The 13,118-nt window shown below is 43.2% G+C and overlaps 1 protein-coding gene across 4 annotated transcripts in view; it reads right to left on the bottom strand.

Annotated features, from left to right (window-relative positions):
* CTPS2 (CTP synthase 2) overlaps positions 1–13,118 on the bottom strand; it is a 179,660-nt gene that overhangs the window by 18,748 nt on the left and 147,794 nt on the right. For all 4 annotated transcript variants that reach the window (XM_019524809.1, XM_019524810.1, XM_019524811.1 and 1 more), the window contains one exon: positions 4,493–4,637. In XM_019524809.1, coding sequence (XP_019380354.1) covers positions 4,493–4,637 — 145 coding nt within the window. The remainder of the gene's footprint in view (positions 1–4,492; positions 4,638–13,118) is intronic.

Below are 13,118 nucleotides of genomic sequence, written 5' to 3' on the forward strand. Positions count from 1 at the left end.
GACATAGCAATTCTGAAGTCAATGCATATACACCATTTTATAGCTGCTGAGAATCTTGCTTCTGGCAGTTAGTGATTTTTTCACTTTGTATTTAGTTTTCCTTCTTTATGAAGACAGAAGTTATGGGAGTAACATGGCAAGTGTCAAGAATCACATTTTTCTTCAATTTTCAACATTATCAAAAAAATGTTATGCTATTAGCAGCTTAAAAATTTCAGAAATAAACCCCTGTATCTAGTAGGAGACTTAATACCTTATCACAAGCAGTAGTCATGCTACATGATTGATAGTTCCCTAATTTTTAAATACTCCTTTACTGTCTCTTTATCAGAACTTATTTTTACAATGGATGGATCAAATTGTTTGTTCATGATTTTTCTCATTAAAAATAGAATGGCCTAACTTTTTACCCATTGTATTTGTGACAATATTTATTTTCCTGACCTTACTGGTTTTAAGGAGAGAATATTTGTGAACACTAAGCTACTTTTCAGAGTAGCTTTTCCATTTCCTTTACTATTAATGTTTAATTTGGCCAACCTTCTTGTGTTCTGTTCATTCAGTTCCAAATGGAATTATTCCTATCACCATTTTATATAAATAGCTGCAGAAGATATCTCTGTATGAAAGAGCTCATGAAGAACTGAGCTAAATAGCTTCATCTAATTCACTGTTTAGCACTATGGGCTGAAACTCCGGGTTCAGCATCCTATGGCCCAGGGGATGGATCTGGCCTGAGGAGCCACTGGATTTAGCCTGTGAACCTTGGAGGCTTTGGTAGGAGATGGTCGGATGGAAAAGGTCTGTTTTTTAATTTGGCTTTCTCAGTGACTAGACGCATTACTTTGGGACTTTGAAACTTTATTAGCAAAAAGACTGTTTCTGTGAAACTTTTCAGGTTCACGTAAATGGCTCTGAGGAAAAAACATTTTACAGAAAATGCTTCCTCCAGATATTTCTCAGAATTCTGGTATTTGTTGAACTGTTACACACAAGAGATGGAGTTCTATTATCCTTTTGGCACCCAGGGCACTTTTACATGTGCTCCAATGTGTTCTGATTAGAACACATTGGAGCAGACTCCATTAATTGAGTATGATGGAGCATCTCACACATTCAGCGTCCTCACATTTCAAAATGTCTTGCAGGTGTGAACCAGCCTGCAGACCTCCATCATCCAGCCCCTGTTGCTGCCCCTTGGTCTAATGATACCCACATGGAGCAGGGCACGCACCCATTGTATGAACCCAGTCCACAAAGGCTGGATCTAGCCCATGGGCCCTCCCTCTACCACAACATACCTGATCTAGCAGCTGCTCCAACCAGTCTAGGCCCTAGACCTTATGCGGCATGGATTCTGGAGTGACCAAAATAGGCACCAGGTGTGGCGTAGTCTAGCTGGAGTGGCAGCTGTGCTGCACACAGAGGCCACTCTGCTGGACTATGCCCCAAGTGGTGCCTGCTCTGTGAGGTGCACTGCACAAGGTGTTGGCTCCAGCTGGTCTTGGACCCCCACTGCATGCAGCACTCACAGCCACCAAGTGCAGTGTGGGCCCCAGAATGGCTGGAGCCAGCGCTGCATGTGGCACAGTCCTGGAGCTGCCGACGCAGCCGCTACATGTGGCACAGCCTGGACATCCACTGGGTACAGCATGGCTGCCACTCCAGCTAGCTGGACTGCATGCACATGGTGCCTATTTCAGGATCCATGCTGCACTCAGTGCAGGTCCCAGGCTGGCTGGAGTGGCCGCTGAATCAAGTATGCTGGGGGAGGGGATCCAATCTGGGCCTAATCTGGCCAATAGACCTGTCCTGTACCACTATGGATTGGATGAGTTTGACACCCCTGCTTTAAATTGTGCTTTTCCTCCTATTCTCCTACCCCCACGTATCTCTTCCTTTGGCTGCTTATAGGCCAGTTTCAAAGGTCCTGCTGGAAAAGGACCTGAACGATGCCTGGTCTATGCTTGGTGGTTTGAGCACTCTACTCAGAAAAACAAAGGTTCAAACTACATCTAAGTGAAGGGGCCTTAGAAGGCACATCTTCTGGGTCCTGGGTAAATGCCCTAACCACAAGGGTTTTGAGAATAAAATACAAGAGGTCTGCTCTGCTCCTTGGAACACTCACTAGCCACGGGCTTTTGCGAGGTGGAAGGTCATGATTTGCATATGTAGCTATATGCTGGCACAACCTAGTGGGTGTATGAAGTGTCTATGTAGACACTAATTCCTCTATGCTGCAGGGGTGACAAAATCCCACACTGCCTAAGTGCCAAAAATGCCATTTACAAAGCCAGTAAGTGCCACTTAGGCATGAAATGGTTAACAGAAATTCTACTGAAAGAGTTTAAAAACTGTGCTTAGATTTTATTTTTGAAAGGAAGATGTCCGAGTTGTAATCCTCTTGGTTCAAATTCATTTTAAACTGCCGTTACAATGAGCCTGAGCTGCACAATTACTTTTGTTTAATGAAAACATTAAATTTATGGGTTTAAATTCAGGTCAGCAATCATGTCCATTCTGCTGGGGAAGATATGTATGGAGATACATGTGTGTACACAAACTGGCTTTTAACCTTCTGCAATGCTCAGAGATGTGTTTAAGATTAAGGCTCTCCTGTTCTATCTTCTATTGTAAGCTTGCTTTTTTAAGTTCTGGTACTAGCTGTATATATACTATCACCAAAGCTTGCCATAACTAAGTAGCATGGTAGATGCTAAGGTGGGTTCTTGCGCTATAATGGGGAGGTGATTAAAAAAAAAAGTTTTCTTACTGAATGTTCAGTTCCTGGTTGGAATCTGTTTTATAGACACAAATAGAAAGAAAAATGCTGGATACAAAAAGCAATCACATCTTCATATTACACACCGTTTCTCCAGAGCACAAAAAGGGAATGTAGCTGCTGCTGAAACTTCTAATACAGGTAATCCAATGCATGTGGTAATATTTTGGAGCTAACTGCTCAGCAACTAACTGTTAACTGAACACAAATTAAATTTAGAGACTACATATTGAGCAGTCACTAAATGCACATCAGCTTTCTTTTGTACTTCCGAAAAGTAAGTATGTACACTGATTGCTGGGGGGTCAAGGGAAATGGGACTGCAAGCTGGAAGGCCAGTGGGCTATGGGTGAGGATTAAGGGAGCACCCTTCTCCCACACACCTCTCAGAAGGAAAAAGCAATAGGCAAATAGCACTTTCCCTCCCCTCTCTGTGATCACATTGGGTCTTAGTGCCTGAAGACTTTTCTCACTTAATTTAACCAACTGGCATAAACCTTCTACTTTAGATCATACTACATTAAGATAAAAACATCTTTTGCACTCCGTTCTTCAATATAAGGATAGAAGGACACTTAATGAAATTAAAAGGCATTGTATTTATAGCCAATAAAGCCATTTTTGCCACAAAGAGTTGACTTATGTGATGCACTATGAGTGTAGGCTATCAGATGGATTTTTAAAAAGGACTGGATAATGTTATGACTGCTCTGTAACAATATTTGTAGCTATTTCACTCATGCTTTATAATATAGGTTGGGGCTGAAAGAGATCAGGAAGGAGTTTTTTCATTTATGTACAACATTGCACAAATGACCAGGATTATGACAGGTAAGATGCATTTACTTCTGAATGATTTGCTGTTAACTATAAGAAATAGTGGCAGTGCTCAAAGAAAGCAAAACTGGCAAGCTGTGGACTTCACTTTTAGGACATCAAAGCATTTCAAACTGTGCAGTAAGACATTCTGGACATTCTACATTTAAAAAATGTTACCATTTTACCCCATTTTCTGCAAGCCTCCCTCACTCTTAATAATTTATTATTGTTTGTTATTATTGCACTCTGTTAGAGCACTGTACCAAGAGGAATGAATTGAAAGAAGCTAAAGAAATATCACTAAAACCAAGAAACATCCCAAGAACTACTGTCATGGAAATGAAGTTTATGGAATCCGGGATCTGGATTCGACTAAATTCAGCCTTGGATTCAAATCCTACTGTAAATTCAGAGATATTTAGTCCAGGGTTTGATTTGGGTCTTTGGTTGGTGCCGACTACAGACACTGGAACAAAACACTGAAACAAATCACTCATAGACAGCTAGGTGAGAATTTCGTTTAACTGTGGGAGCTGTTAACAGATCTTTTCCCCTATGATACCAATATTAACAAAGGTGAAATTAGAAAGCCAGACAGCTCCTATGAGATTAAAAATAATTTTCCTATAATTGCAGCCAGTCAAGGTGTGTTTACTTCCATTTGAAGAGTACATACTGTTCTTGACCTTAGACTTACTAGTCTCTGAAGAGGAAAAATACAAGAATCTACTGGCTGCTTCTTACAATCTGAAATCACAATTTTTCTATTCTGGGAAGGAAGGAAGGAAGGACAGCATATGAAATTACTTCCTCCCCTTTCTAGAGTTTTATCTTAAAAACAGCCAGGCTGAAAATGTTACTAGACCTTGGCAAGCAAACAAAAAAGGCTACCTTGGAGACAATTTACATCCACGCTGCAAGTATGCACTGAGTGTCCCAGTTGCTGCAAGCAAGAGACCCAGGTACGGAGGTGAGGGCTTCATAGGTCTTGAGGAAAATTCTGGATGGAACTGAACACCAACAAAATACGGGTGATCTAAAAGCAAAAAGTTGAAAAGAAAATGAGAGAAGCTCAGAAAGAGAACAGTTTTTAATGAAACAACACTGTAAGGAGAAAGACTTAACACAGGGCATTGAAAGTACTATAAATATCCCTCTATTCCATACACTTTCAAGTGAATTTAATGGGGCAAAAGGCTTAACCATGTTTGATAAAATGCAACACAGAAAAACTGACTGATGCTATATGTACTGTTACGTGCTCACCTGTATGCTTACACCACCACAAATGACTCAGATTTACAATGATGTCACTGGTATGAAATCAAAGTACATTTCAGTTTGTATCTTGTAGGTACACTGTGGCTCAATTTCTTGTGTGTGCATATGCACATGTACAAATATATTTTGTGTGCATACGCAGTGCTCCCACTATGCTTTCAGGTTCTGCAAACTAAGAATGCCTTAATGATCCACTGAACTAAAACAGGTCGAGGATCACTTGACACTTTACAAAATATGCCCCATAGGCTGCAAAATGCAACATTAGAATCTGGAAGAAAAAGATCATTCTGTTCTGCAGAAGAAGTCACTATTCCAAAATCTGCTCTTATTTCAATGCAAAAAAAAGATGAAATTCTCTGTGAAACAGAATGGTACCCCAACTTCAGGACAGGCTGCATGCCACTGGTGCCTCAGAGACACAGAAGCCTAGGAGTCTGTAACTTAAGAAGTCTACATGGAATGCTGCTCTTGAGTGCTGGACTCTGAAAGACCTGGCATCCATCCCCAAGTCCTAGGACAGTGTTTCTCAACCTTCTTAAACTCAAGGCACTCCTCCAAAACTTTTCAGAGTGTAGCAGCACCCCATTTAAAAAAGCTAATTTAAATAGTGTGTATATTATAACATAAACATTGCAATTGTTATCAATGAATATGTTGGCTACTGATTAGACATAGTTATATTATGTTCACCTCACTGCACTGCGTGCCTTCTGCAGGGCCAAATCGGGAAGCAGCTGTGGCAGGAGCATGTGCCCTTGCCACAGACTTTCCTGATCTGACCCTGAATGGCGTCTCCCAGAAACAGAGGGGCATGGGGATGATGGAACTATCCCAGGCACCTCAATTTCTGGGAGACCTGTTGGAGCCGAGCTGAGAAGCAGCTGCAGGAGAAAGCCAGACCTGCTTGCATTACATTACTAGGGCGCACTGTTCCTGCTGTGGCTCTTCCCAGACTGGTTCTACCTAGTGGAGAGACATTTAACTCTAGGCTACTGCTCCACCCGGTGGAACTGCCCCATATGTCTCCATTCTCAGAAGGAATGTCAGAGCCAAACTGGAAAAGCCTCAGCAGAAACAGGGCTCCTGCCTCAATGTAATGTGAGCCGGCATGACTTTCTCTTTCAGCCACTTAGCTCGGCTCCAACATGACCCCTTTAAAGCAGAGGTGTGCAGGGCAATTTCACTCCGTGGCCATAGCCGTGCTAGTGTTGCTGTACCCCTGACAGGTTTTCATGGCACCCCAGTTAAGAAGCACTGTCCTAGGCAGTTCACAGGGCAAAGCTGCTCAAAGGGAGACAGACCTTGAAAGCCTTGGGTTCTCTAAGGTAGTCTACCTGATGGTCTGCCCTAGAGCTACAAACCCTTGAATGCTGTGAGCTTGGATGCTGACAACTGCAAGCCTGGGGCTCAGGGCCCGCAGGGCTTCTGTTATCCTCCCAATCAGCTCACCAGGAGGGTTGGCAAGGAGGCAAGCAGACAAACTTGCAAAAAACCAAGCAGTGTGCTTTTGGGACTTCATCCAAATGGAATCAACTCTTGTCCAGTCTGCAAATGCCAATGAAAATACTTCTGTCAGAATTTCTGCCACCAGCTCTACATAATGTATTCACTTAATCTTCTTTCAGGAAGATAAGTCTAAATTCCTAAGTGTGCGAACTACTTACCTGCAACCTTTTGTATACAGTACTGCAGAATACCTATAGTGCAAGAACTAATTGCAATAAGTAGGTCACAGCTAGGAAAGGCTTAGTTTAATTGTTTAAATTCCCTTTTTCTCCTCGGTAGAGAGGTCTCTGATTTTTGCTGAAGATAAATTCTGACTACCCAATGGAAACTGGATAGCAGTTGAAAATCTGGAAGAATTTATGATAAAAACAGATGCTAATACAACCATAGTAGAACTGATCATGCCACAAAGAATTTTAGATAAAATATATAAAAACAGACCAGGACACTATAGGCAGAGCTGGTAAACATGTTTATGCTCCCATATTTCTGGCGCTTATTCATTTACCAAGCTAACACTTTGAGGTGAAATTTTCCATGCGGTGTTAGACTTTTTTTTTAAATTTCAGTCAGAACACTTCAGCTGCCTAGCAAAAAGAAGTTAGGGAAAAATATGCCCTCCCATGTTAAAATTCTCACAACCTTCTTTTCTTAGAAACTCTAATATCTCCCTGACTTTGAATAATTATTTGAAATTTGGCATTGGGTAGCCTTTCCATCAGGGCTCATGCTTCTTGCAATCCACTGTGGAAATCCACCTACATCTGGCCAGCTACCAACCCGTGAAACATCATTGTTTATATGTGCTCTGTAAAGATTTGCTAGAGCTCTGCAGCTTGATTTCTTGAGTATTCCACTTGTATCAGGCACACTCCAATTCTGGGCTGCAGAGAACAAAGTAGGAATTTCTCCCCTAACTGCTGCTCTAAGATGCTGTGACCTATGCTAAGTTAAGGGGCTAGAACTCAGAGCAAGGAGCCTGTTTGTCTCATACTCTCAATGCTGTTGCTGATGCCACCCAGGCAGTATGGAGGAGGAAATAACCTGGATCAAATGCAGAGGGAGAGGGAAGCAGAACCTGTTAGGGAGACTGGCAGGAGGGAAGAGGGGAATTTTGATTAGGAGTCAGTAGGAAACAGACGCTGAGAACTACTGAGAGACTAGGATTGAGGAGGACTAGGATGAGAAGACTAAAACAAGAAGAGGGAGTGGGAGCCATGGGGAGAAAAATGATATGCGAGTCATTGGGAAGGGAAACAAAGATCAAAGAAAAAATCTGGGAGACAAGGACTAAAAAAATCAATCAAGCCAGGAAATGTAGGACTAACTAGATGCTGGAGTCTATTAGGAAGGGTTTGGGGAAATGCACATATTAGGAGTCAAGTCAGGAAAGGAGAGTGGCTGGGCAAAGAATCTGAGATTGGAAGTAGTGAGAAGACTGGAACTGAAATCTGGAGAGAGACTGATTAGGCAAGGATATTAGGACTGGAATGATAACTCCATAGAGGAGAGACTGGTAAGAATAAGAACCCTCGCTGAGTAGAGACTGGTAAGAATAAGAACTGTTCTGACTCTACTGTCTATAAGATCTGTAGCAAAGCAACTGTAGCAAACTCAGTAGCAAAGCATATGTATATCATCCCTCTCTAGTGCTTGCCTCCAAAAAGGCTGACAACCTGCTGCTGCAACCACTTACTCCATTACTCAAGTTGCATAAATCTGTATGGTTGATCAAAGGACTCCAACCTTTCTGACAATGCATGTAGATGTCCACATCACACTGAATGATGGAAGTTCTGTTTGTTCAGCTTCCTTTTAAAAATATGGGAAATTAATTATAACTACATTAGAAGAGCATCATTACATTTGTAAAGTCAAACACTGATAAGTTAGGAAATGCCAGAATTAAGATGGTCAGGGTAGCCTTAAATGTGTGTATGTGTTATAATACAGCCTTTAATTAGAGGATCACATACTACTTTTTCCCAAGACCCCTGTTGTACTTAGTGTACAGGATGGACCTGCTTTGGGGGTGAATCATGGCTGTATAGTAAAGGATGCTATTGTCTTTTGTATCTCTGCCCATTTGGCACAGAATTTGGAAGGTGTGCCCTGAATGAGGCAGAAGACTCCAGTAAGAAAAAGGACTGTTTCACTGGTAAGCCAACTGATTGCTACTCATGATTCTGGCTTTTTCTTCAAAAGAGTGCTTCTGTGATGCTGGCAAGTCACTTAACCCACACTTTTCACAAGTGTCATTAACTCTATGTCCCTTATTTTTAGTACTTCACTTGCAACTGTACAGTCACATTTGTAAAAAGTCTGAGTTCTCAGAAGTGCAGCTAAAATCAACAGGAGATGGGTGTGAATAAGCGTAGCATAATGCTGTGTACTCTAAAATACTAGGTGGTAACTATTCAACTTGAAATACCAGAAGTTAGTGGATTTTTTTTAAATTCTTGTGCTGTATCAGTGGAATGGAGATAATTTAATAAACGTAATTAATGGATGTTTGTGAAGCTCAGGCACTACAGTGATGAGCAGTATATAAATACCTAGTAGGAAATAAATAGTTCTCTCTCCACAACAGGCTTGATTAATGTGCAGTAAATAAAACATGGGGGATAAAAAACCCCCCACTAAATAACTTCATTATCCTAGCAGCAACCATCCTGTGCACCAAGGCAGAGATCCTATAAAAAAGAGTATGTAATCTTATAATTAAAGACTGTTATAAATTTGTATCATAATGAACAGGCATATGGGGCACCACAAGTGTGCGTGCGTGGTTTGCAGCACCTCAAAGTCATCTGAGGCACTGCAAACCACATGTGGCGCACATGTGCTGTGTGCTATGCTGCTAATCTGCAACAGGGCAGGATTTTTTGTCACCTTAGCTACTGGTCTCTTTCTATCCTTTTGCCTGTAATATTTTATATATGAATATTATACTTTGAATGTGAGAAGTAGAAAAGTGGCTCTATTAGGCCCTTACTGTATGGGACAATTAGCATCTCAGCTCATAGTAAGCATTACTGTGCCATACTGAAAGTTGGTATGTGTTCTGAGTAGTCTCACAGTAATGCTTACTACAGTCTTAGCCCACTTGGGACAGGGATGGAGCTGGCTTTGCCTCCCCCACTACCCCAGACACTGACCATGGAACTTAGTACCACACCTTGCACATCTGCCCAAGAGGGTGTGCAACCCCCATGCCTACATGCCCAGTACTGCCCAGCCTGAGAGCGCCTGCCCTGGCACACTAGGACAAGCCAAGTCTCTGCTGCTTGCGGCAGGAGAGGGAGGCATAGCAAGCTGAGCTTGGGAGAGGGTGTCACTCCTGCCACTGGATCCCACCAGTGCCAGGAGGACCTCAAATCACTCTATTATCTCTCTGGAGCAGTCTGAGATCTGATGATAGCTGATCACATCCTACTTACTATGATCTGGAGATACTCTTCTTGTGAAACGTCGTAACTTTGTTACTATAGTAGTGCCTTTAACAGGTGTTTTACTTCTTGAAAGCATGTACACTTGCATTTTAAGTGCAGTTAATGCATCCATATGTCTGACGTGGCCCTTAGTAAAGCACCTTTTGGTAGAGTGTACCCACAATAACTTTTACTTCGACAATAGAGTAGTTACAGATATACTGGCAGAGAAAAATCAGGAAAAATAAGGTCCTTTATAGGACTGGAAGGGAAAGACCACACCCCTGTGTCATGGGCATCTCCCCAGATGAATGGCCAGGCCGTAGCGAAATGGCAGAATGCTAAGCCATAACACAGGCCTCTGGACGGGTGACCCCTGTCACGCTCACAAGACAGGGAAGTCAACCGCATCAAACTGCCATCGAAGCAGGAAGGAAATTGCAACATAACTGGCTAAGCAGAAGACAACGAGGGGACTGCGTGAGGAAGGGGTACAGACGAGTGAGCAGAATGCTGGCAGGAATGTAACAATTGGCCAGTAAAAATAAGTGAAAAAGAGTAAGGGTGTAAAAGGGTAGAGCCACGAGGCCCTGACGGGGGAAGTTCGAACCGTAACTTCAAGCGTCAAAGGGCCCGTGGACTGATCACCCGCAGGGTCGCCCCCCCCCCCAGCACTGCCTCGGGTCATTCTTGAGGCCTCCACAAAAAGACTAGCGTTCCCAGCCATGAAGCAGCTCCTTTTGTTTGCTGTAGTGGTAAGCATGCATGTACAACTGTAGTCATTTATGTTTGTATTTGTCTGTTTTCCTGTAAAAGACATGAGCCGTTGACCAAGTCTGGGTCTAGGGTCTTGGCTAGCCGCACCAAGGTCGTCCGCGATCTTGAAAGCAAGGGGTCTTGATCTGAACCCCGTGACTCAACGGACGTAATTTCCCGTTTAGTTGTTTGTAGTTATTTTGATTGATTATGTTTTGATTGTTAAATGACCTTTTAAGAAATATGAGCCGTTGACCAGGTCTGAGACTAGGGCCCTGGCCAGCCGCACCAAAACCACTCGTGGTTTTGAAAGCAAGGGGCCGTGACCCGAACCTCGTGACCCAACGGACATCGCTCCCCAGCTTTGATTGTTTGATTATTGTGTGTTGTCATAGATTAGTATTATATAGGAAATCATTTGCTTGAGTTGTCAATATTTTATAGGTTAAAGCCAAATAAATATTGCATATTAATCATAAATTGCATCCTCATTGGTGTCCAGCCCACCGACCTAGCCACAACCGGGCATTTTCAACCTAGTGTGACACCCTGCTACTGCTGGCAACTGCATCATGGTTAGGGACAGAAGTTACACATAGGCTAGTTTAAGTGATCAGAAACTGGTTTAAACCTGTAACAGAGCAGAAGCTCAGTGCACTTAAGCCAGTTTCAAAATGGCTGAGACTGGTTTAAGATAAACCTGGTTGAATTCAGTATCAGACGTAACTGATTTGGGTCAAACCGGTTTGTGAAACTTCTGTCCCAGACCCCTTCCTGGTTCAAATTAAATCACGGTCCCCCAGCATGCTTTCTAGCCCTGGGCTGGGCTGCTGTGTCTGTCTGCTCCAGCAGAGAAGGGTTGCGGTGGGACAGGAGACAGGGACTACCCTGCCCCCAGGCAAACCCCAACTGGGGTCTGGGGTCAGGGGGTTAAACCCACCTTCTCCTGAGTACAGAGCTGCCCTGCTGCTAAACTTACTGAAACTTACTACTGGCTGTGACTGTGGACTAAAAATCCCAGAGGCACCTGGAAGCAGGAAGAAGAAGTGATGAGCAATCCTGGAAAGTCCTGCTGCTGTGATTGTGGACTGCAAATCCCAAAGACCTCAAGGGCAACAGGAAGAGGAAGCAGACACAGCCAATGCTGGCTATGTGCCAGAAAGGCATACTCTAGTGCCCCTGGCTTCTGGCCTGAGCCACTGCAGGCATGTGGCTGCATTTTCTGAATCAAAAGTAAATGTCTGTCCAGTTGTCTAAGTTTAATCTCTGCATCTTAGACTAACCTGCAAAGATAGAATTGATTCAGCCTCAGGCTTTTTGACTGTCTATACTTAGCACAAATGTCTTAGACTGATTCAGTTCTTTCCTAGACTGATTAAATTTGGTCTTAATACTAGTTATGCAGTGTTTTGGCCCACTCTCCCACTCCTTATTAGAAGGCTGTTCCAGATCCTCACTGCTTTAATGATCAAATTCACCCTTATAATTCCCAGCCTAATGTTAGTTATGACTACCTTCAGTTATGGCCGAGGCACTTTCTAGTAATACAAAAATAAAGTGTTGAGTAGGTGTCCACACATTCACAACCTAGTTGGAGTGATACAAAGTCATCTCAAAAGTGTTCTCTCCAACCACAGGGCAATAAGGGGCTGCTCCTTTGTGCTGGTGTCAGCTGGAGGCAGGCTCTCTGCCATGGTTACCTCAAGCAGGTAGCAGTGCCAACATCAGCTGGAGGCAGCTTTTCTGGCTGTTGTCATGGGGGAAACAATTGATTAGTAGGCAGCCACAGCAGGAAAACCGCTGGCTCCCTGACAGCATGTGGGAAGTAGAGGAGGTTGTCACAGAACTTCTGCTGCCCCACTCTACCCCTTCCAAGTGTACAGTTGGTTCAATAAAAGAAATCACCAAAAATTCTAATTCTACTGAAAATATGTCACCTGATACATCCTACATTTGCCTTTCTAATGTTGGATTATACTGATGCCTCATAAACTATATTAATCCAGTAAATTTACTGTCCCTATGACAATGTGCTCAAGCAAGCTTATTTATTAACTTGTGCTCAATGTGCTCAAGCAAATGTATTAACCTACACCAGGATGGCTGAGTGGTTAAGACATTAAACTTCAGATTCAATGGATATATGTCTGTGTGGGTTTGAACCCTGCTCCTGACAGCTGCTGTTTACTTCTGCTTAACACCGGGACAGCTGGTAACCAACATTTAGGAAAACACTAAACTCTCGAATGTCCACCTTGCTTCGGTATTTCACTGGACCATGAGGACAGCCAAGTGAGATAAGGCTTGCAGTGCCTCAAATGTGTAGGAACGGAAAATGGTTCCCCTGCAGCGCAAGGATGAAATTAGACCCCCCCACCACCTAGATATCCAGAGGGATATTCTTGAGATCACTATAAAAAAAAGCAGGGCAGGCAACAGAAGACTGGGTCCTCTGCAGTTGGCCCTGGCCCTCGCCCTGGTGCTGAAGCACACTACCTGGATGTGCAGGTGGGGGGGGGGGGGGGGGGTGTGGGGCCATG

Source organism: Gavialis gangeticus, unplaced genomic scaffold (assembly GCF_001723915.1).
Source record: "Gavialis gangeticus isolate Ggan-Ray unplaced genomic scaffold, GavGan_comp1, whole genome shotgun sequence".
NCBI lineage: Eukaryota > Metazoa > Chordata > Crocodylia > Gavialidae > Gavialis > Gavialis gangeticus.